This window comes from Crocodylus siamensis, chromosome 4 (assembly GCF_052110815.1).
Source record: "Crocodylus siamensis isolate JL-2025a chromosome 4, ASM5211081v1, whole genome shotgun sequence".
Classification (NCBI taxonomy): Eukaryota; Metazoa; Chordata; order Crocodylia; family Crocodylidae; genus Crocodylus; species Crocodylus siamensis.
Window position 1 is genome coordinate 52,803,288 of NC_143398.1, and position 24,128 is coordinate 52,827,415.

At 42.9% G+C, this 24,128-nt stretch overlaps 1 protein-coding gene across 1 annotated transcript; it reads right to left on the bottom strand.

Moving 5' to 3' along the window:
- Positions 1-7,301: 7,301 nt before the first annotated feature.
- LOC149865725 (zinc finger BED domain-containing protein 5-like) lies at positions 7,302-8,603 on the bottom strand. Its single transcript, XM_090041569.1, has 2 exons — positions 8,438-8,603; positions 7,302-8,305 (listed from the first exon to the last, which is right to left on the bottom strand). Exons 1-2 carry the CDS (start codon positions 8,601-8,603, stop codon positions 7,302-7,304), a joined length of 1,170 nt encoding a protein of 389 aa, XP_089897695.1.
- Between the last annotated feature and the right edge of the window lie 15,525 nt (positions 8,604-24,128).

Here is a 24,128-nt window from a genome sequence, read left to right on the forward strand (position 1 = left end):
AAAGGGGAGGGCCTGGTGAGTGATGTGAGGATCAAAGGGAAGCTTGGTAACAGCGAGCATGAATTGGTCACCTTCTTAGTTCACAGAAGAGTGGGAAAACCCCTCAGTAAAACAGAAGTCCTTAACTGTGGGAGGCTGACTTTTGCAAACCCAGAGAATTGGTCATTTAGGCAATTAGAGGCCATTCCCTCCAAGAAAAGGGAATACACACAAGGGAATGGTCAGATCTCAAAAACATAATCCTAGAAGCACAGGGGAAAGACATTCCATCTTTCAAGAAATGCAGTCAATAGGCAAGGAAGCCCTTTGGCTGAACAAGAAACTGTTGGACCTTTTTAAACTCAAAAGAGAAGCCTACATCAGTTGGAAAACAGGAAGTACTCAGTACTTGCCCACACCTGTAGAGATTGGTCCAGGAAAGCCAAGGCACAAACCAAACTCAGTCTAGCTACAGGGATCAAGGACAACCAAAAGTCCTTCTTAAGATATGAGGGAAGTCAAAAAAAGAACAAAGATAGCATTGGACCCCTGTGAAATCTAACAGGGCAACTGACATCTGATGCCCAAGAAAGGGCCAGTCTCCTAAATGACTTTTTTCCATCCTGGGAGCAGGTGACAGGCCCAAAATTGATGTGGATCAGGTGAGGGAACACCTTGAGAAACTGGACATTCACAAGTCTGTTGGCCCAGATGGAATGTATCCACAAGTCTTGAAGGAGCTGGCAGACATGAGTGCATCCCCCTTGGCAGAAATATTTGAAAATTTGTGGTGCTCAGGCAAGGTCCCAGAAGACTGGAAAAGAGCTAACATGGCCTCTATCTTCAAGAAGCGGAGGAGGGATGACCTGGGGAATTATAGACCAATCAATCTGACATCCATCCCTGGAAAAATCCTGCAAAAAATTGTCAAGGGATCCATCAACACCAGTCTAATGGAAGGCAAGCATCTGAATGCTGGCCAGCATGTCTTTGTCACTGGCAGGTCTTGCCTGACCAACCTCAACTCCTTCTGTGACCAGGCAACAAGTGCCCTGGACTAGGGTGATGATGTGAATATCATATATCTGGATTTCAAGAAAGACTTTGGCCTAGTTCCCCATGATATCCTCATGGTTAAGCTGCGGAACTGTGGCCTGGATCATTTCATGGTCTGGTGGCTAGGTAACTGGCTATGGCGTCAGACCTAAAGAGTACTAGTTGACAGGAGCAAATCAACATGACGCAGGGTGACCAATGGAGTCCCCCAGGGCTCAGTACTTGGGCTGGTACTCTAACATCTTCATTAACGATCTGGATTTGGGAGTCAGATGTGAACTGGTCATTTGCAGATGATAAATTATGGGGGAGGGCAGTCACACCGCAGAACAGGCCAGGGATACAGGTCAACTTGAACTTGCTCTCAAGGTGAGCCAACCAAAACCTGATGGCCTTCAATGTAGAGAAGCGTAAGGTGCTGCACCTTGGTTGGAAGAACCTTCAACATATTTACAGGCTCAGCAGTGCTATGCTTTCTAGCACCATGACGGAAAGGGACTTGGGGGTCTTGATAGACCACAAGATGTATATAAGCCACCAGTACGATGCTGTGGCTGGCAAAGCAAACCAAGCTCTGGTGTGTATCCACTGATGTGTCTCAAGTAAAACCAGGGAAGTCATCCTCCCACTTTACTTGGCCCTGGTGAGACTGCAGCAGGAGTACTGCCTCCAGTATTGGGGCCCCCATTTCCAGAGGGATGTGGAGAAGCTTGAGAGACTCCAGAGGAGAGCCACTCATATAATCCAAGGTCTAGAGGGCAGGTCGTATGAGGAGAGGCTAAGGAACTTGGGACACTCCAGTTTGGAAAACAGAAGGCTCAGGGAGGACTTGGTGGCAGTGTACAATTATATAAGAGGGGTACATTAGGACCTGGGAGAACAGCTGTTCACCAGAGCTCCCCAAGGAATAACAAGGTCTAATGGCATAAACTCCAGGAAGGCCGATTTAAACTAGACATAAGAAAAAAAATCTTTACGATGCAAGTGTCCAAGGTCTGAAACAAACTCCCCCCTAGAGGTGGTGTAAGCACCTACTCTGTACTCTTTCAAAAAACATGTGGATGTATTTCTTGCTGGGGTCACTTGATCCCAGCTGACTTCCTGCCTATGGCAGGGGCGGGGGAGGGGCTGGACTCAATGATCTCATGAGGTCCCTTCCAGCCCCTAATGTCTATGAAATCTATGAAAACGGATATGGTTTCATGGAAGTAGAAGCTTCCTTTATCCATTATGTGACAAACACAGTAACGCAGTTTCATGGTGACAGCATGACATAGTTGTCTGGAATGGCTGCTCTGTGTGTGTGTGTGGTTGCGAGTTCGACCACCTTGTGATGCTAATTAAAATGGAAGAGAGTTTGTTTAAGGCCAAATCATGCAAGACAATGGGCACTGGCAACTTGTTGAGTCTTAGCCATATTACAGATATCAGGAGCTTAGAGATTCCAATTCCCATTGATATGTTAATAATTTTCTCCTACGGGACTGATGGGAGAATGCACTTCTTTTCTTTATACTCTAGAATATCTTACAAACAGCATGTAAAATGAAGTATTTCTCTATTTTTACCCTACAGAGGTCAGTTTAATGTGGCAAAATCAATCTCTGTAGTCCTCTACTAACCCTAGTTATTAGCCTTTCTCATAGTTGATATGTATACCTAAGAGAATAACACCATCAAGTACACTACATCTTACTCACAGTTAAAAATGATCCTTTCTAAAGATATAGATAATGTCTAAAGTCACCTGCACTTTGAGTGTTATTCAGAAACTCAAAAGGTGTTATTCATAATGCCTCTTTTACTGGAAAATGCATGCTCACTAACTTTGGTTTCAGCTGGAGTTAAAAGAAAATCTGCACATAGAGCAAAAGGGCAAAAGGGTGACATCTGGCGTAACAGATTTTCTAAGATGATTTTGGCACAAAGCCTGCATTGAACAGTAGGAACAGGGGGGAAAATCTATTAAAATAAAAAGAAAAGAGAGGGCAATGCAAAATAGATTTGTAATCTATAGCTATTGCAACTCTGTCAAAACTGATCAAAATGGTTTATTTTCTTTTATTTATGGTGGTATCTTCTACTGGGCTATTTCTTGGGATCAAAAAGATGCAGAAAGTATTTAGTATATGATATTTGTCAACCTGACTATATTTACTCCCTGCAATATTTCCTAAGTACTATGAACTTAATTTCACCTTTTCTGTTTTCACCTGAATGGGTGATATACAAAAACACCCTCATCATTACTAGATATCATACACTTCATTTGTTTGAATGGCTGCAAAATGAAATGCATGACATACTATTTGAAGTGTTGCCAAATCCATTTTATACTTTAAACAAACAGTACCATGGAAACTATGATATGTATGACCCTGGAGGGATACAGTACATAAATTTCATAAAAACAGGGAAAGAAAGGAGAAAGAACAAAGTGTAGAGGTCAGAATAACTAAAACTACTTAGATGCACACTAATTTTGCAGAACATGTTTGGCCAAGACAAAGCCAATGCTAGTAATTTCATAGGCCCTTTTCTTTTACTGTTACAGCATTTTCATGGTTCAGAAATGAATAAGTGGTTGAAGAGAAGCAGATATTAACTCTTAATGATCAATACCTCATTGCTTGATGGATGCTGTGAGCTGACACTGTCAAATTATGAGTGATTTTTTTTTTTTGCTTGCCTTCATTTATGCAAAGACAGGGGCTTCCTTTATTGTCTTTTCCACACAGGTACAGATTTGTGAGGTATTCCTGTAGTTCCTACGTTTTGGTTGTGAAGACATCCATGGTGACTGGCCTTGGATACCATTCATCTAGATTGTAAGTGGGACTGCCATTTTCTTAAAGGACTATTTCCCTTCTACACATTCTTGGCTGGAGATAAGAATAGCTTTAGTAGCCGTGTTTCACTTTCAAGCCATTTAAAAAAGTTCCAGTGTTAAAAAAGGGGCTTGAGCCAGGTGATAAAGAGCAGGATATGGCTCTATCAAAATCATTTACTAAAAATAAAAACAACCCCCCCACCCCAAACATTTTTCATGTTTCCTTACAAACTTTATAACCATCCTGGCCCTTGCAATGCTATGAAACCCATTTCAAAATAGCTGCCTGGAGGCCTCAGTAGGTCTATTCTGATTTCCCAACTTTTTCTTTCAACTCTTTCTTTCCATTACTTAGCACAGATACAGAAAATTAACCCTGTCACTGAACTTGGGATTGTGTTAGGAGAGTTTATTGTTTAGTTTAAAATATGTAGGTGTAATCTTTTACCCTTGAAATGTGACTGTTTTCCTGCTGGTCCTAATAGGTTCAGGATCCAACCCTTTGCTTACTATGTATTTTATATATAGTTGGCTTTTTAAAATTGCTTGTAGTTTTTTAGGTTTTTTTAACCATTAGGTTTCTTTCTGGTTGGCAGATGAGGAAAGAGGTTAGGGTTCATTACTTCTTTCCTTGACTAAAAATATTCCTTTGGGATCAGCATCACATAAGAAGCCTTAGGAACTTTGACCTATTTTTCAATAGTTATGGGGCTGGATGCACAGAGGGACTGGGGAAGACAACTGAATACCCATTCAACTGTGTGCCACATGCTCACTGAGATCTAAACTCACCAGCTCAACAATGCAGCTGCTGCCAGAGTCTGCTCTGGCACAAGACTAGAATTCAGGGGGTGAACAGGGGAAAGCATGAGGTCAGCAAAATTAGGACGCTAGATTTCAAAAAGGCAATTTCATCCAACTCAAGGATCTAATAGGCATTGTGTCATGGAAGAATAGATTGAAGGATAAAGGTGCCCAGGAGAACTGGGAGCTTCTGAAGGGCACAGCATGGGAGGCCCAACAAGGAACTGTCTTGACATCATGGAAGCACAAGAAGAATGGCAAGACACCAATGTGGCTGCACAAGGAGATTCTAAAATGTCTCAAATGCAAAAGGAAAGCATACAGGCAATGGAAGAATGGCAGGTCACCAAGGACATGTACCAGGAAATAGCAAGAAGGAAAAGATAAAGAACCAGCTGCACCCAGCAAAGGAAGTTAAAAACCACAAAGAGGAGGTTCTACATATTTGTTGGCCATAAAAGAAGGACCAGGGAATCTGTGGGTCCTCTGTTAGGAAGTCAGGGGGATACAAAGAAGATACAAAGAAGGTGGAGTTACTCAACAGTCTTCACAAAAAACTTAAGCTGTCAAATACCTAAACTACATTGGGATGTCGTTTTGTTTGCAATGAAGCAAACTTGTTAAAAACCACCCTCAATTACTAAGGTAGCAATTCTATATAAACCTAATGGAAAGGCTTTTATAACCTAATAGGGTTTGAATAACAGTCATTTAATAAAAAGTAGACTTGAAACTAAAGGATAAGAACAAAAAAAAGGATGCTGAAGGTAAGTGAGTGACGGATTTTCAAAACTTCTGATCATCTGTTAGCTCCCATTTTGTTCAGCACAGGAATGAAGCTACCCTCAAGTGAAAACAGTTTAAGAGAGAAGAAAGCTGAGACCTGTGTTTACAATTAAAATGAAAATCATACAAGACTAATTTATATATCATAGACACTTCATTAGAAATGATTTACATAAAGACATCACTTGGGTGTTTCATAAATTAATTTTATTTTTTCTAGCACACTGGCTTCAATGGCAGAGCCATATGACTTGTTCAGAGACCCTAGATTTCTCACTTAAAAATCACTGCAGATCTCATAAAAGTGAACATTTTTCTTTTATTACATTTTCCTACTGTCTCTGGTGTCTTTGTTATTGTTCTTTTGCTGAATCATTTTCATCAGCATCAGAGAGCTTTTCAATTTTCTTATGGATTTACACCTTGCTAACTGCCATCTTGAACTGCAGAGAAGTGTCTCCTCAAGCGGAAAAGTTTGCATCAGAAACATTTCTGAAAGTTTTCATAGTTTTGAAAGAGATCTACTGTAAAAATTAACAAGAAATAGATGTGGTCTCAGATGAAGTCTCTTTTTTTCTCTCTAGATTCCCATACTGCCATGATCAACTGTCAGGAATCAAAGCACCAGATAGGATAGTTAGCCCCCAGCTAGTCTTGGCTACCCAAGTGAACCTGGCTGCCAGCAGGCTGACTACTTCCAGCTAGCCCTAGTCACCTTCTGTGTGCCTGTCTGCTTATAAGTAGCAGCTATTTCATTGCCCAGTTGACTACTCAACAGGACAAACTCTGCTTGGCCCTAGGATGCTGACTCCCGTCTTGGGTCACTTGTTTCCTGACCTAGCCTGATCCTGATTCTTTCTAATGGTTAATGTTTCTACCTTTTGTGTCAAGCTCCAAGGTGACTTCCATGTCCCAGTCATTCCCTGTCATCACTATACTATATTTATACCTTCTAGTAAAGCAGTGGTCATATTATTAGGGAAGAATATCCTATGGATATATAGGATGCAAAGGGATCTCACAAGGTCTAGTTTCAGGCAGGATAATCCTTGACTAAATTATCCTATTTTAATGAGCATTAACTAAATGGCACAATTTTTGTGATGCTTTAATGCTCATTAAAATAAGCTAATGCACATGTATAAAGTTTATGTGTAGATGGACTCTGTTGTATTAATAGCAGTGTCTGTTGAAAATAAAGGGAAGTGATCCTGCTGCTGTGTTTGGCACTGATGAGGCCTCGCCTGGAGTAATGTGCCCGGTTTTGGGTCCAGCATTTCAAGAAATATGTGGACAGATTGGAAAGAGTCCAGCAGAGAACAAGAAAATAACTAGAGGTCTGGGAAACATGACTTATGAGGAAAAGCTGAAAGAACTAGGATTACTTAATTCAGAAAGGAGAAGACCAAGGACAAATTTTATAACAGCCAGAGAAGTAGAGCTGTAAGGGACCTCTAAAGCAGTGGTCTCCAAACTTTTTTGATTGCACACCCCATCAGTAAAAAAATTTTGAGCATGCACCCCCAATATATGTATATTTATTTATTTATAAATTATATACATGTACTACTGTACTAATATATTATGTACATTATAAAACACACAAAAAATAGAAATTAAAAAAGGATGAGACAAAGATGAAATAAACCATATTTTAAAATAATTCTTTATTTTATTTTCTTTATTAACGGTATGAAAAACGTTTTTGCTCTCACTAAAAATGTTATTATTAATAATAATATTTTTAGTGAGAGCAATGTGATTGAATATGCTTCATTATTTTTGAAAATCTTTTAACATTTTGTGAAACAGCAATTCAAAGATCTGTTTCTTAATTCAATTTATTTCAATACTTGGTTTTAATGGCTGCCATAGCTGAAAAAGATACCTCACAAAGATATGTAGATCCAAATGGAAGAAGTGCATCGTTGGCTGTGCTTACTAAATCATGATACCCATTTTTCAGGCCCATCCACCAATTATGCAAAGGTTTTTGTTGAAATTCGACTAGTAAATTTCCATCTTCCCTGATGTCAATCAGTTGTTCTTGCAAACTAATCGGAAGGTGTTGCATTTTTATATTTTTAACAAATGGGTTCAAAACCCACTGAAACTCTTCATTTGGCAAATTTTTAAACAGGTTAGAAATTTCTGTTTCCAAGTTTTTTAAGTGTGCAGATATGAGAGTTTTTATAGGCGACACACTTGCATAGTTTTCGGCAACAAAAATCACATAACGATGGAAACATTTCCAAACATTTGTTGTCAAAATGCTCTTTCCATAGCATGACTTTCTTTTGAAAGCAGTTACTTTCTCACTCATTGTTAAAATGTCACCTTTACCTTGAAGGGACAGATTAAGTGTGTTTATTTTTTCGAAAATATTTGCTAGGTAGCATACTACCGACAGCCACTTGTCATCACAGAAAAGGTCAGCAAATTTGGAACACTTGTCTTTTTCTAAAAGAAAAATGCGTAACTCATCTTTAAGTTCGACAATTCTTTTAAGCACCTTGCCACGAGATAACCAGTGAACCTCTGTGTGGTACAAAAGATTTTCATGGTCACTCCCCATCTCATTACAAACTATTGTAAAGAGTCTACTATTTAAAGGTCTTGTTTTTATAAAATTAACCACATCGATGACATCCTGTAGCACTTCTGGCTCCAACTTCTTTGCTGCAATAGCTTGCCTATGAATGATGTAGTGAATGAATTTCACGTGTCGTGTTCTCTCTGTAACCGTACCCCGGAATCCTTTTTTTATTCCAGTCAAAGCAGCTGCTCCATCACTGGTTACACTTGCACAGTTTTTCCATAAAACATTGTTTTTATTAAAGAAGTCATTTACTGTTGAGAATAAATTTTCTCCAGTACATCTTTCCTTTAGTGACTCTCAAAAAAGTAGTTCTTTGTGTATTTCATTATTGAAACAGAATCTAGTAAATACCATAAGCTGAAACATGTTAGAAACATCTGTACTTTCATCCAACTGTATGGCAAACCTCCCATACCGCGAAATTTGTTTTAATACTTGTTTCTTCAAATCTTCAGCAATGTTTTCTATGCGTCTTCCAACAGTATTTGCTGACAAAGAAATGCATTTTAGTTTGTCACCATATTCTTTTCCGTGTATTATTTCAGCCATTTTTACCACGGCAGGAAGAACAAGTGTTTCCCCAGTAGTATGTGGCTTTTTGTCTTTTACTATTAAGAAACCTCAAAAGAGGCTTCTAAACATTTATCATTAAGTTTAGTGACATTTTGTAAAGTACTAGATTGAGTATCGCATGACTTTAAATATTGCTGAAAAAATTGTAGAGGTTTGTCTTCATGTTCTGGATGCTTAGTTTTTAAATGTCTTGCTAATCATGATGGCTTCATATTATCATTAGCCAATATCTCAAGGCACAATATACACTTAGGGAGAGATTCATCATTAATGATAGTGGATGTAAATCCATATTTCAAATAGTCTTCTTGATAATTTTGAATTTTTTTGGCTGACTTCTTGTCAGAACTGATTAGATCGTCATTGTTTTTACCTTGTAATGTGGCTGATGAAGAGCTCGTACTAGGAGTAGGAGAAGTGTCAGCTCTGCCATTTTCTTGTTGTTCGCTTGTGCTCGCATTATTAGTATTATCTTCAATCCGTGGTTTCTTTGCAGGAATCTTTTTAAGCCACTTGTCCATTTTGTGTGGGTTAGTTTAGTTAAAACTAGAAGATAATATAATCTGTAAATCCACTTAACCGAACTCCCACTCTTCCCTCAGGATACCTCACGTACTGTATGTGACACGTGACCATCTGACATATGGACCGGGTGAGGGTGCCAGTGTCAATCCATATATTAAATATTGGTAAAGCTTAATTTCTTTCTTTTTTTAAGATAAAAAATAAATATAAATAGAAGTTCTAATATTTTCTTCCCGCACCCCAATGGGTTGTCTTGCACACTCCTTGGGGTGTGCGCACCCCACTTTGGAGACCACTGCTCTAGAAGTCATTTTGTTCAATCACCAGTCTTGAAAAGCCTGAAGGAAGATTATAAACAGCATAGAGATCACTTCTTGTCTGTGGTTGTAGAGGACAGTTAGGAGTAATGGCCTCAAACTGCGGCAGAGGAAATTTAACTTGGAGATTAGGAAGAACTTTCTGACGATGAGGGTGGTCAAGCATTGGAACAAGTTACTTAGAGACATTCTGGAATCTTCATCTGTGGAAATTTTCCAAAGCAGGTTAGAGAGACACTTGACTAGGGTGGTATAATCAGGGACATTCATGACTTGATCAGGGAGCTGGACTATAGAGAGAAAGGGTGAAATGGGTGATAAACTACAACGATAATCTATCACAATCACCACTGTAATCTTCTCTTCAATAAACATTTCCTGACTCCACCTTGGGAAATAAGTCTAAACATTTAAACAGTCCAGTGTCTAGGTCTTTTTATTATTCTTTTAAGGCCTAACACATTCTGGCCACATACAAGTGTTTCATTTGTGCTGGGAGAAAAGTCTTTCTCATTGCAGAAAAAGAACATTAGAGGTCCACCGATACATTGATTCCATATCGTATTGGCATCTATATAGGGAAAATGAACACTATTGACAATTGGCTTTTTTTGGTCCATGTGGCTGATAATGTCACTGATAAATGCTGAGCGCATGCATGCAGCCACAGCGCAGCATGCAGGTGGCCAGAAGCATAGCCTGACAGCTTGGAGAGCAGCATCCAGCTGGTAAGTCTGTTGTGGGGAAGGAAGAGGTGTAGGCGGGAAGATGGAGCCACCTGCAGTGAGGGAGGAAGTGGGGTGGGACTGGAGCAGGGGTAGGTGCTGCCCAGCCAGGCTGGGGCAGGGCATGGGGTGGACAAGCTGCTTGTCAGGGGATGGATCTGCATGCAGGGAGAGGGCTGGCTACAGCCGCGGGCTGGGGCCAGGTGTGGTGCCAGGTTCTTCCCAGTGTGGGGGCTGTGCAGGGCTGTGCTTGGGTTGGGCAGTGGCAGTGCTGGGAGAGACGCAATTCAAGAGGGCTACAGCCACCCCAAAATTCACCATAGCCCCCCTCCCAGTGCCACCACTGCCTCCCCTGAGCACAATGCCAGCCCAGCACCCCCACCAGGAAGAACCTGGTGCCAGCCCCAGCCATCAGCGGCAGCCCACCCTTGCCCCACACACAGATCTGGGGAGCGCAGTGGTAGGAGTCACCTCCACCTCAGGGTGCCTGTCCCTGCCCCAGCTAGTGTTCCCTCTATGCTGTGCCACACCGCTAGGCGTGCCTGCGTGGCCACACATGCTGAGCAGCTTAGAGGGAACACTGGCCCCAGCCCCAGTGCCAGCTCCACTCCCTCCCTCACTGTAGGGGTCTCAATCTGCCCCATTCCCTCATGCCACTGCCCTCCCCCCTCCCCCCTACCCACACAACAGACTTACTAACCAGATACTGCTCTCCGTGCTGCTGGTCTGCATATTGGCAATCAGATCGGTATCAGCCAATATGGCTTGTTAAAAATCAGCCAGCAGTATTGACCCCAAAAAATCTCTATTTGTGCACCCCTTGAGAACATACATGGCTTTCTTGTGGATTAAAAATGACTCTTCTGTCAGAAGTTATATTGGGGTCCTTTGAGGAAGATCTTCCTCCTCCTGATCAATTTGATCACCTGTATGCTTCTTTTGGGAGACATAGACACCCAGTATCAATAATCTTTTGCTTTCTCCCAAGGGAGAGGATGGGAGGGAGAGCATTGGCTCCTTGATAGCCTACCTAGGGGCAAACTGTCAGGGAGTCCTGTGAGGAACCTTGTTCCATGTCCTGCCAATCAGCCAATTGTTTGGAGAGTAGGGAAGGGGCATTTTTGATGTGGGAAGGCTTCCAGAGCCCTGCAAGGATTTCTACCATGGGAGAGGCATCCCCAGCTGCTACACATCTTTGGTATAACCCCAAGGAGTACAGTGGTAGGCAGCTGTGGGGCTGGGGCTTCCTAGAGCCCTGGGAAGGTTTCAGCACCAGGAGAATTTCCCCCCAGCCCAAACAGGAGATTGGTGGGATGGGCAGGGGAACAATTCTCCTGGACTGGGGTCCTCTTGTAGCTGTGAAAGGGTTCTTGCCACAGGCAAGAGTCCCACAGCTGCCCCAAGCCTGAGCAGCCTTGCAGCTGTGTCACATTTGTCTTTCATGCCTCCTGCGTGCTTTCTGATGAAATCAGAGTTGTCTCGGGGGTAGGGGCAGCTATGCTGTGATTGCAAGACTTCCTGAGTCTTGCAGCCATGGGGATTCCCAGGGATCAGGAACTGGGCTCACAGAGGCTGTTCCCAGTCCCAGTTCTAGGCCTCCAGGCTTTAAATGCTTTCCCTGCTACTCAGCTAGGTGGCAGGGGCAGGGATTATAAAACCCCAGGGTCCAGGAACTAGGGCCAGGGAAGCTATCCCTGTAAATGCTGCATGTCCTGCCCAGGTGGGAAGCTGTCTCCAGCCCTATTACCCCATGCTGTGGGCTTTATATCACTCCATTAAATCATCTGGGCTGCACACGAGTTGATTTAAAACTTGAGGAGCTGCCTACTGATGGCCTGCCTCCTTCCCAGTCAGGGGAGAGGAAAGGCTTACAAAGAGTGGGCTCCCCAAAGATGGGGATAGCCCAGGGAGCAGCCCTTTAATGCCAGCTACAGGGGAAGAATGTATGTGTGCTCCAGCTCCTGGCCTAATTTTCTACTGGTGAGAATTTCTGAGATATTCCTATTGGTAGAAATGAATGTCTGTACATGGCCTCTGTGAAGTCATATGAGGTTGATGTTGGAGACAGATCTAAAAATGTAGGGGCTTATTACAGCTTGTAAATAAGGATCCACTAACTTGATTAATTTTGATGGTTGTTTTGCTTTCTTTTTTGCTGTTGTTCTCATCAAATTAAAGTAATTGTAGTTAATTTAAAAGGCATGATTTGTCTAATTGGATTTGAAGACATAACAAGAAAATTACTGGTGATGAAGATGGAATTGCTTTGATAGCAACCTTTATTAACAAAAATGCAGCCCAGGATTCATAGAATACTAAAAGAAGCAAATGCAAGAAAAAAACGTATTTTTTTCAACACACCAGCTATGAGAATTGGGTGGGATGTGTTACAAAAACCAGACAGAAATAACATTAGTATGATTGACTGATATAGATCTGCAAAACAGTATATTTGATATTACTTTTCCCACTGTTTTTTTGCACGGGTGTGCCTTGAGATAGTGAGTGAATAAATGGAAAGTTTACCCAAGTTTAAACCTAAGTGTTTGGGGTTGGGGATCACCAACTCTGAAAGAAGTAACTTTTGCAGAGGAGGGCTCTTGTTATTCCTTCAAATCATCTGATTCTGTAACAAGTACAAATTAAACAATATGATCTCTCAAGGTCAGTATAGAAAACATGCCATAGGCTGCATCATGTGACCTATGGAAGTGGGCTACCAGCTGTGTGTAACAATGTTCTTGCCCAGACCATTTGGCGGGGTGGGATGGGTGAGAGGGAAGTCTAGGTTCGAGGCCCTTGGATGTCATGTCTAAGGTATGATTTGGCTGTCCTGGGTTTTTTTTTTTCCAGGAAAAAGTACTTTCTTACACAATGCATAGTGAACTTGTGGAATTCATTGCCACAAGAAGTGGTAGAGGCAGATAATATAGGCAGGTTCAAAATGAGACTAGACAACTTTATGGATGGTAGATATATTAATAAGTGTTAAACAGAATAGTTGTAGATGTTTCTTCTGGTATCTTGTATAGGGGATGGATCACTCTAGATCTAGTTGGTTCCATGTTCTCCCTCTATAGCATCCACTCCTACAACTGTCAGAGATAGGATGCTGGTCTAGATAGACCACTGATCTGACCCAGTATAGCATTTCTTGTGTCTTACTGTGTGACAAACCATAGACGATGCGTAAGTGTTGACAGTGGAGGGGCATAACTCCATGCTGCTGTTGCCGCCTCTGCTGCTACTGGGACCAGCCTCCAGTGGGCTGCAGCCCCATGCCCAGCATCAATGTAGAAATCTGGGGGCATGTGATCCCACGTGCCCTCCCACCCCCACACACATTGCCCATGTGACAAACTCTGACCAAACTTTAGCTGCTCAGGCTATTGAAGTACAACATTTTCTGAAGAGTTTATTCTATAGATAACTGCACGCTGTTTACTTATAAGGAATTTTGGATTCTTCTTAACATAAATTCAGTAAAATGCCTTTGTACTGGTGTACACAACCTAATACCGGCTTGCAAAATGCTTTGTTCAGGCACTTTAATGGACATTAGAGAAAATGAGGGAAAGACCCATAATGTTACAGTACAAACTTTTTAAATGGGATAGTTCAACACAGCAGACCTCAAGGCAGCAAACTCAAGCAAAGCTATTTCTTAAACATCTGCAAAGAATGATATTTGACTGTCCTAGATCAGACTGAACAAAAGATCCAAATGAAAACACCACAGTTAAATAAACGTATCGTTTAAGCACCATGGATTTTTATGGCCAGACTAAATGTCTTTGGTTTAAAATTAAAGTATAAGAAAGAAAAGGGGAAGAACTGTAAAGAAAAGGAATTTGGATCAGAGGCATTTATATCAATGGAGAAAATGAGGAAACTTTTGATCAGTTTTCATTCCACAAGTAACAAGAAACCAATAATATAATTGATATGGACAGCTTAGCCACATTCTTAGCTGGTATAAACTAATATAGTCCCATTGAAGTTGACGGCATCGTAACAATTTACATAATCTGAGACTCTGACCTATAATAATTTCTAGAACAGATCATGGTTGCCCCTTTATACTAGCCTGGAAATGGTATTTGTGATGATGGTAAAGTTGAAATTGAATAAAAAATATGTTACTATAAGAATGATTCCTGAAAATGCGAATAAGAATTAAAAGGAGGAACTGACAACTGTTCTACCTGTCAGGGGCCTTCCATCAGAACAGGTTTGGAGATTACACAAGGTTTATGGGTGAAAACTTGGTAACAGTAAAATCAGTGAGGATTTTGCCAATGATAATTTTTTAGTAGCTGTTGTTTTTATCTTGTCTTCTTTGAACCCAATATCACAACAAGTGGTAACTGAATTAACTTTGAGGGTGATGTAACATGTTCTTGAATACATCTTCTCAAGAGCACAAGACATGCTTCCATTTTGTTTGACAAAATGTAATATGCTTGCTTGGAAAGGTGCATTGAGCAGCCTAAGGCATAATCTTCTCAACTTTCCTCCTGGGCTTGTATGTCTCTACTTTGTTTTTATGAATGGCTGTCACATAATACACATTGTGATGTAGCTCAGGATACTGTTTTTGCCAAAACTATATATATTTTTAAACAGTGCTTGGGAACATGGGGAGGGGTAGGTAGGGGAAAAGAGACTCACAACTGATGTCTAGTCCAGAAAATCAAATTAAAGAAAGTGGGAATTTTGGGGGGAGTCCTCCTTTCTTTCACCCCCAAGAAGAAAACAGGAAAACCACAGATAACAAGCAGCACTAGAGCTAAATGTAGGAATAATTACCACAGTAATTCAAATGTAGGAACAACGAAACTCATCTGCTGTATATAAACCTTGCTTCCATTGCCTGGTCTATCCTTTCCCATCGATACATAACATAAAGATGAAATGTTGCTGGCATAAACACAGGGTATGAGTATCAAAGCCATCTGAATGTGCTGCAAACCATTTTTAATGTTGCTTTTTGTAGGTATGGAGAATTCTTGGCTAATATAACTTTTGTTTTCTTTGGAAGGTAGCAGATATGCTCATTGGACCATAGTCCACCTTGCTTCTTTCACAAGACGTAATGGTTTCAATGGCTAAGAGGTAAATTCGGTTTTGTGAGCAGTACTTTCCAGTGCAGAATGCCAAGAACCTAGCCCCACTCCATGTATGTGGAGAGAATCTTGTGTCTCAAGCTACACTATTACACAGACTACAACTGGATTTAAGCCAACCAAAATTAAACAGCATATCTAATAAGAAAAAGGGATATAGATATTATTGAAAATTCTATTGAAAAGTCAACAGTGCATTTTGGCAGAATACCTTTTTTATAAATACTTCTTTTTCTTTGACTTATAAGAATTTCAGTGAAACTTCCTATATACTCAGTGCAGAAGTTTTTTGATAAGAGAATCACATAGGTAAGGAATTATAAATTTTTTATATTCTGCATAGTGACAGGCATAATACAGCGGTCTGCAACCAGTAAACAACTGATTATAAAAAGCTACTATTGGACAGGTGTTAGAACTAATGGCTACTTGTAGCCCAATTCTAACCATGGACTCTGAAAACCAGTTTTGCATAATAATAATAGAAAGTTTGAACATCCCATCCCATGAAAAATCTGTCAGAGGAAAATTAAGAGGAAGATCAAGTTTTTCACACATATGAAACTAAGAAATCTCAAGCCATGGATAGACATTACATTGGTAGCACTGAATAAACCCTTTTAGCCCTACTAAAAGCAAGTGTAGATCTACTCAAACTGTTTGTAGCACCACAAACATAGTGAACATCATATAAAACAGAAAGAGAGACTTCTCAGTTTTGCAGCATTAGTATAACACCTTTACAATTGCAGGTAATGCTACAGGGGGCTTTAGGACTCCCAGCATCCCGCAATCCTCTGCTTTCTCTCCTTCACTCCCAGGGAGAGGGATGAAGGGAACGTGGCTGACTGACAGCCTGCCCATGTTAACATTGTAGCAGCAGGCAGGACTGGATGATTCTGTGCTATCCCTTCTGGAAGTACAGCTTTTAATAAATAAATAAATAAATATCACATTTTCTGTTTTTAATACTAAAAAAAAAAATCTGTGCTGTCAAATTCCTCCTAAATAAGGCAGTGCATTTTTGTTAAAACAATGTAGGAATCCTCTGCATAAACATTGCATTTCAAAGCAGACTTTCATTTTATTTGTAAGGAATGAAATAATGGTTATCTCTTAATGTGACTGCAGGTATTTATCATAGAGAAAACTGACAAGTAGGCATCAACCTTAAGTCCAAGGCAGTAAACTGTTTTTATGATAAAAATATAATAACTCTACATATAAAAACTGCATCTAAGGTATGTCTACACTAGTATGCTTAACTGCTCAGTAGCATCGTTACCTACACAGTAAGCATGTGTACCTACACATGCACATGCTTACTGCACAGTAAACCTCATTGATCAAGTGTAAATTTGCTACCTGAAAATATCAAATTTACTTTCGATTAGTAATGGCACAGTAGCTCTTGTGTAGATGCATGACTGGGAGCAAACCTGTCCCTGGTCAGCTGTCCACCACGGAGTGGGAGACTGCTCCCTGCCCCCAGGATCAGTCTGCTGCTGGGGCCAACAATTATATCTCTCTGCCCCAGCAGAAGGGAGCTCCAAGCCCCGCACTCCAAGGTCACGATTGGGGAGCCGGTACTGGGAGATCCTTATCTCCCAGCCACCACTCTGCCATCACAATCTGGGAGTGGGAGGCTGGGAGACCCCTATCTCCCAGGGCCAGCCCCACAACCATGTGGATCACGCTGGGAGATCCTAATCTCTCAGCACCAGCTCCATGACCACATGGCCAGCACTGGGAGATGAGAATCCCACCAGCTAGTTGCAGGGCTGGTGCTGGGAGCTTCCTGATGGCAGGGGCTGGGGAGCTTGCTCCCCACATAGCTCTGTGCTTGCAGAGCTGAGCAGAGAACAAGCTCCCTAGATGGCTGGGAACTGTCCTGGTCAGGGATGGGTCCCATCCCCGTGCCTTGATAGGAAGCACCAGTCTTTGAAAGAGCCATAGGGGTGAGGTAGGTCTCAGCCTCCAGCTAGCTGCTAGCTGCCCTACCTATGGATCAGGGAAGGAGGCTGGGACCTGCTCCTCCCCTGCAGCTATTTCCAAGTTCCCTGTCCCTAATTGGGGAGCCAGAGCCAGGAGCTCCCTGTCAGCCCCTCGGGGCAGGGTTTAATATCCCAGCCCCAGCCAGGGGACAGTTGTCTCCTCACCTGGTGTTCCCTGCCAGGCCCTGAGCTAACACCCAGGGGGCTCCTAGAGATCCCCCTGGTGGTGGCAGGGGCCCATTGCAGGGCTCCAGGAAGTGGGAGCAGCTTGCTGCCATTGGCAGCAAATCTGCCCCTGCTTCCCTGCATGTGTAGATCAGTAGGGCTGTGTGAGATGGCTATGTTTTGATTCAGTTTCAGATTCGGCTGTTTCGGAGGACAGTGATTTGTTTCAGAGTTTTGGATCACTGTCCTGTTTTATTTCAGCTGAATCTCCTCCAAATCTGTTTTGAACGGGCTGCAAGGCAAGCTTTGCACAGCTGTACTGGGCAGGTGGGGCAATTGGTGACTCATCCAGGAAAGGAGGAGGGCTACTGCCTTCCATGCAGGTGAGAAGACCCCCATGCATATCTCTGATCCCTGTCATGTCAGGTTGCAGGGCAGGGAATCAGCACAGAGCAGAGAGCAAGCCTGCTGGTCCCTGCCATGTGTTTTGGATCTGCAGGGAACAGAGATCCATGCCAGGGGTCTCCCCACCGCCGCTGCCCATCCCATGATGCTTGGTGATGTGGGGCTCTGCAGGGCAGGCAGTGGCAGTGAGGAGACCCCAGCATGGATCTCTGCTCCCTGTGGAGCCAGGTCACATGGCAGGGCAGTGCTGGTCCCTGCCATGCAACCTGGCTTCATAGGAAGCAGAGATTCATATCTGGGTCTCCTTGCTGCCGCTGCCTACCCCACTCTGCCTCAGTTCTCTGCTCCTTGCAGAGTCAGGTCACGTGGCATGGAGCAGCACTGGCTTGCCATGTGACCTAGCTCTGCAGGGACCAGAGATCTGTGCCAGGGGTCTCCTCAGTACCGCTGCTTGTCTTGCACTGCCCCAGTGATGTGGGTAGTGGTGGCAAGGAGACCCTGGTGCAGATCTGTGCTCCCTGCAGAGCCAGGTCGCATGGCAGGGACCAGCACTTCCCTGCTGCATGACCTGCCTCCACAGAGAGCAGAGATCCATGCCAGGGTCTCCTTGCCGCCACTGCCTCCCCAGCGCTGCCCCAGATGTCTGCTTCCTGTGGAGCTAGGTCACACAGCAGAGACCAGCATTGCCCTGCTGTGCGGCCTGGCTCTGAAGGGAGCAGAGATCCATGCTGGGGTCTTCTTGCTGCTGCTGCCCAACCTGAGCTGTCCCAGACCTCTGCTCACTGCAGAGCCAGGTGTGCGGCAGGGACCAGCACTGCCTTGCCATGTGACCTGGCTCCACAGGGAACAGGGATCTGCACCGGGGTCTCTTCACTGCCACTGCCTGCCCTTTGCAGCCCTGTGTTGCCAGGGCAGTGTGGGGTGAGCAGCAGCAGTGAGGAGACCCCCCCACAGTGCAGATCTCTGCTCCTTGTGGAGCTGAGTTGCATGGCAGGGCAGCAGCGTACAGATGTTTCCCTGCAAGGCCGGCTCTGAAACTCTGACTTTTTCCAAAACATTTCTGAAATGTTGCGGATGCCTAGTTTCATTTTGGAGATATTTCTGAGTTTTCCATTTCAATTCGGACTTGGTGTTTCGGGTGCTGAAAAAGCTCCAAACACCTCTGAAACAAAACAGTTACCAAAATTTTGCACAGCCTCATTGCCCAGGACTGTTTACTCACAAGTAAACTGCTCCTGCATGAAATGCAAATGTAGATATGCCCATAGCTTATAATACACTAGCAGTGTCTTACTTAACTTCAGATATTCTCGGGACTTGGGTTAGCAGCAACAATTGCAAGTGCTGGAGAAGATATTCTGGAAGGACAAAGTGCTAGGCTCATACTAAAAAAAAATCTCTAAATTAATATACTTAAGTTTGATACTAGAAGGTTTATATATGATGTAACTGAGCATGTGATTTAAGGTGAGTTCTAATTCCTTAGAACACAGCACAGCAGCCCTCCTGGCTCTCTAGGGACCTAGCGGACCTCCTGCGGCTAAAAAGGAAAGCCTACAAAGGATGGAGGATGGGATTCACCTCCAAGGAGAATTATTCTGCACTGGTCCGGTCCTGCAGGGAGCAAACAAGGAAAGCCAAGGCTGCAACTGAACTCCAACTAGCTTCAAGCATCAAGGACAACAAAAAGTCCTTTTTCAGATATGTGGGGAGCCGGAGGAAAAGCAAGGGCAATGTTGGACCCCTGCTAAACCAGATGGGGCAACTGACAACTGACGCCCAGGAAAAAGCCAACCTATTAAATAGGTACTTTGCGTCAGTCTTTCATCAGTCCCATGGGGCGCCCATGCCTGCTATGGGACAGGGAGATCTGGGTGAGGGGGATCCCCTACCCTCCATAAATGCTGACCTCATGAAGGAACATCTTGAGAAGCTGGATACCTTCAAGTCAGCCGGCCCTGACAATCTGCACCCCAGGATGCAGGGTACTCAAGGAGCTGGCGAGCGTCATAGCCCCGCCCCTGGCATGGATCTTTGAAAACTCCTGGCGCTCTGGTGTAGTGCCCGAAGACTGGAAGAAGGCCAATGTAGTGCCGATCTTCAAGAAAGGGAGGAGAGTGGATCCGGCTAACTACAGGCCCATCAGCCTGACTTCTATCCTGGGGAAGATCTTAGAAAAGTTTATTAAGGAGGCCATCCTTGATGGACTGGCCCAGGCTAACATTCTAAGGGATAGCCAGCACGGGTTTGTTGCGGGTAGGTCTTGTTTGACCAATCTCATTTCCTTCTATGACCAGGTGACCTATCACCTGGACGAGGGAGAAGAGATTGATGTCATATATCTTGACTTCAAAAAAGCCTTTGATCTGGTATCCCACGATCACCTCTTGGCCAAACTGCCCGGTTGTGGCCTTGGCTCCACCACGATCTGCTGGCTGGGAAACTGGCTCTGTGGTCGGACCCAGAGGGTTGTAATCGATGGCAGTTACTCATCGTGGTGCCTTGTGACCAGTGGGGTCCCTCAAGGCTCTGTCCTGGGACCCATCCTGTTTAACATCTTCATTAATGATGTGGACATTGGAGTCAGGAGTGGACTGGCCAAATTCGCCGATGACACCAAACTTTGGGGCAAAGCATCCACGCCAGAAGATAGGTGGGTGATCCAGGCTGACCTGGACAAGCTCAGCAAATGGGCGGACGAGAACCTGATGGTGTTAACACCGAAAAATGCAAGGTTCTCCACCTTGGGAGGAAAAACCTGCAGCACCCTTATAGGCTCGGCAGTGCTACGTTGGATAGCACTACAGAAGAAAGAGAGTTGGGGGTCATCATTGACCACAAGATGAACATGGGCCTCCAATGCGATGTTGCGGCTAGTAAAGCGACCAAAACGCTGGCTTGCATCCATAGATGCTTCTCGAGCAAATCCCGGGACGTCATTCTCCCCTTGTACTCGGCCTTGGTGAGGCCGCAGCTGGAGTACTGCATCCAGTTTTGGGTTCCACAATTCAAAAAGGATGTGGAGAAACTTGAGAGAGTCCAGAGGAGAGCCACGCGCATGATCAGAGGTCATGAAAACAGATCTTACGATGATAGGCTGAGAGCCATGGGACTCTTTAGCCTGGAAAAGCGCAGGCTCAGGGGTGATCTGATGGCCACCTATAAGTTTATCAGGGGTGACCACCAGGATCTGGGGGAACATTTGTTCACCAAAGCGTCCCAAGGGATGATGAGGTCGAATGGTCACAAACTCCTGCAAGACCGTTTCAGGCTGGACATAAGGAAGAATTTCTTTACTGTCCGAGCCCCCAAGGTCTGGAACAGTCTGCCGGTGGAGGTGGTTCAAGCACCTACATTGAACACCTTCAAGAGCAAATTGGATGCTTATCTTGCTGGGATCCTATGATCCCAGCTGACTTCCTGCCCTTTGGGCAGGGGGCTGGACTCGATGATCTCCCGAGGTCCCTTCCAGCCCTAATGTCTATGAAATCTATGAAGAAAATCCTTCTCTGTCACATGCTTACCTATCTGCTGTATATATTAACTTGATGCAATTTTTAAACTCTGGAACTGTTTCTTATAATCCAATTTGTAAAGATAATCTTAGATTCTAACAGGGGTGAAGATACATATGATGTAGTTTATAGACAACCTTATTGATTTTTTTAAAAAATAATATTTGAATTCATCTTAAATTACTTGGCTGAGGTGGAAGCTGCCCAAATAATTTTTCTTTAAAATTTACAATTGTGCCTTAATGGCCATAGTTTATCTATTTTAGTAGTACAGAGACAGTCATGCAGACCTGGGTACTTATATCACATGTCTAAAAAAATTACATTATTGCTCTCAGGGCATACTCTTACAAGCAAAGGATCTTGGCTTCATTGGGATTTAGGAGTACAAACAATGCAGGGTTATAATGCACATTTTTATATGGACTGTATTAAATATATACACAGAAAACAAGTTGTTTAAGCTATACCGGTGATAAATTTGACTTACAGACTAAATTTTCAAAGCAGAATTCAATAATACCTGATTTGGGAAGGCTAACTTGTTTTGGTTCTCTTCTAAAGAAGTAGCACAAAATATGTTAAAGCACTGCTCTGTACCAAATGTAAAGCTATCAGATTTGAAAACATAAGTTAAAAATAGACATCTCTTAAGTGGACAATATTGATAAGGAATACAGGTCACATTATTGTGTTTTATAGTTAATGAGAAAAAAATGCTTGTTTTTTTGTTTTGCTACGAGTAATAAAATATGACAGCAAGTTTTAATAATCCTTTTTTTATTAAATAGCACTGTATAATGGATACTGTATCCCACCCCTTTTCCAATCCTAAGGATAAAAAAATTGCATACCTACATACCATATATTGGAGAGAGAATTACATTTTTATTATTATCATATAGCATCCTTCGTGCTGTGAAGTTCATGGGCTTTTAGTTATGAAGTAGCAGTGGTGTTAATTTTTTTCTATACTAAGATCTTTGATATAACTTTTCCTGTTTGAAAACATTTTCAAAGTGAACTCTCAAATGCATGTACATGAGTAAAACCCAGTGATGTCAAAGGTCAGCAAAGTTATTGAAAGCCACCAATGAACTATTTCTTCAGACTGATTCTTCAGCTGGGTTCAGGATAGAACAATCGAGATTAAACTGAAGATGTGAAACAGCTCCTGTATGACCATCCCATAGCAAACAAACATCTGAAGTCATGCGGGAGCTTCTTCACCAGCACCCAACATTTTGATGCTACACTCAAGGAGATGTGGAACAGAAGGCTGAAGAAAATACCTGACACTGAAAAAATGTACATTGCAGCAGCTGAACCATGGCAAAGGTAGTGATAGGTCAACTGCCTACACATCAGAGTCGGATGTTTTGAGGAACTAATGAAAAAGTGGGGTTATACCATTTGTTCAAATATATTGACTATGGCACAGAGCCTCAGATTATGCAATACCTGCTTCAATATTTGCTCCTCAAAGGCCCATGTACAATGAAAATCTTGCAAAGTACAGTAAACGACCACAAGCACATGTAACAAAATGGTCATGTGGTATAGAGACATGAGAAGAAGCAGATTGATACCTAGTGAAAACAGTATATTTTACTTCTTTTAAAAAGAGAAGATGATCATAACTCTTACTTTTTGACCCATTTTTCTTAAAAATCTAATTAATTTAACTTTCAGGATAGCACTGGTTAATTTGACAGCCATATATGAACTGTTGTAATGTTGTACCATCACATTTATCACCTAATAAAAAAGAACTGTGTTGTTGTTATGCAGCAATCAAAAAGTTAATTAGTGAAATCATCCCAAGTTTCTTTCTTTGTATTTTCACATTTGGAATTGCGACTATTCATTCACACTTAAATATATTTTTGTGCATGGAGAGAGCCCACCAAATGATGCAATCAAGATTTTATTGGGACTCATTTGAGAAGGACATACTACCCATTGTGGCAAAGTAGGGCTTTATTCTGAAACTTCAACGTGTAGCATATAGCACTAGCTTCTATGTAGAGAATAGGGGTGGCCAACCTACAGCATGCAACAACAGGCACAGGCAACCTTTGTGTCTAGCATGCAGCAGTTTGCGGAGGAAGCAGGCAGCACAGTGGCAGATAAGGCAGGGAACAGAAAGTCAAGTAGCAGCTTGGGCAGAAAGCACGAGCAGAAAGCAGAGAAGTAGGATCAAAGTGGCAACTGGGGAGGGTCCGGTGATAATCTGTAGCACTCCTGCCAAAAAGGTTGGTCCCCACTAGCATAGAGGATACCCAAATGTGCCAATGTTTTATCTGGGAAAGTTCTCTTAGGCACAAACAGATGTGTCCCCTGTACCACAACAAAAATGATTGTAGTGGCACAAGTTGCAAGAAAATAGATTGTGACAAGGGCCTAGGACATTTAAGAGCCCCAAATGCTGTTGTGATCAAAAGTAGCCACAATTTGTGATGCCTTTAATGGGAGGGAATCTCTTTACTTACTGTGTGCCACAGGAATTCCCCTCCTGGGATTTGTGTGGCCCGTACTGTGCCCTGATTTGGGGTGCATGTCTGTAAGTAGAGAAACATGTATGGGGGTTCATCAGCTGGCAGACATGTGCTGCAAGAGTCCTAAAGAGGATTCCCATGGCACTGCTGCATTCCACCTTGTGGTTTGGCACCCAGGGCCATTGTCCTGCAGGATTGGGCCCCTCAGTCTGGGAGCCAGACAACAGCTCT

Coding starts and splice junctions, on each gene's coding strand:
- LOC149865725 (XM_090041569.1), bottom strand. CDS start 8,603: ATGGCTGAAATAATACACGGAAAAGAATATGGTGACAAACTAAAATGC. Junction 8,306..8,437: donor TGCCATACAGTTGGATGAAA/GTACAGATGTTT, acceptor TATTCTCAACAG/TAAATGACTTCTTTAATAAA.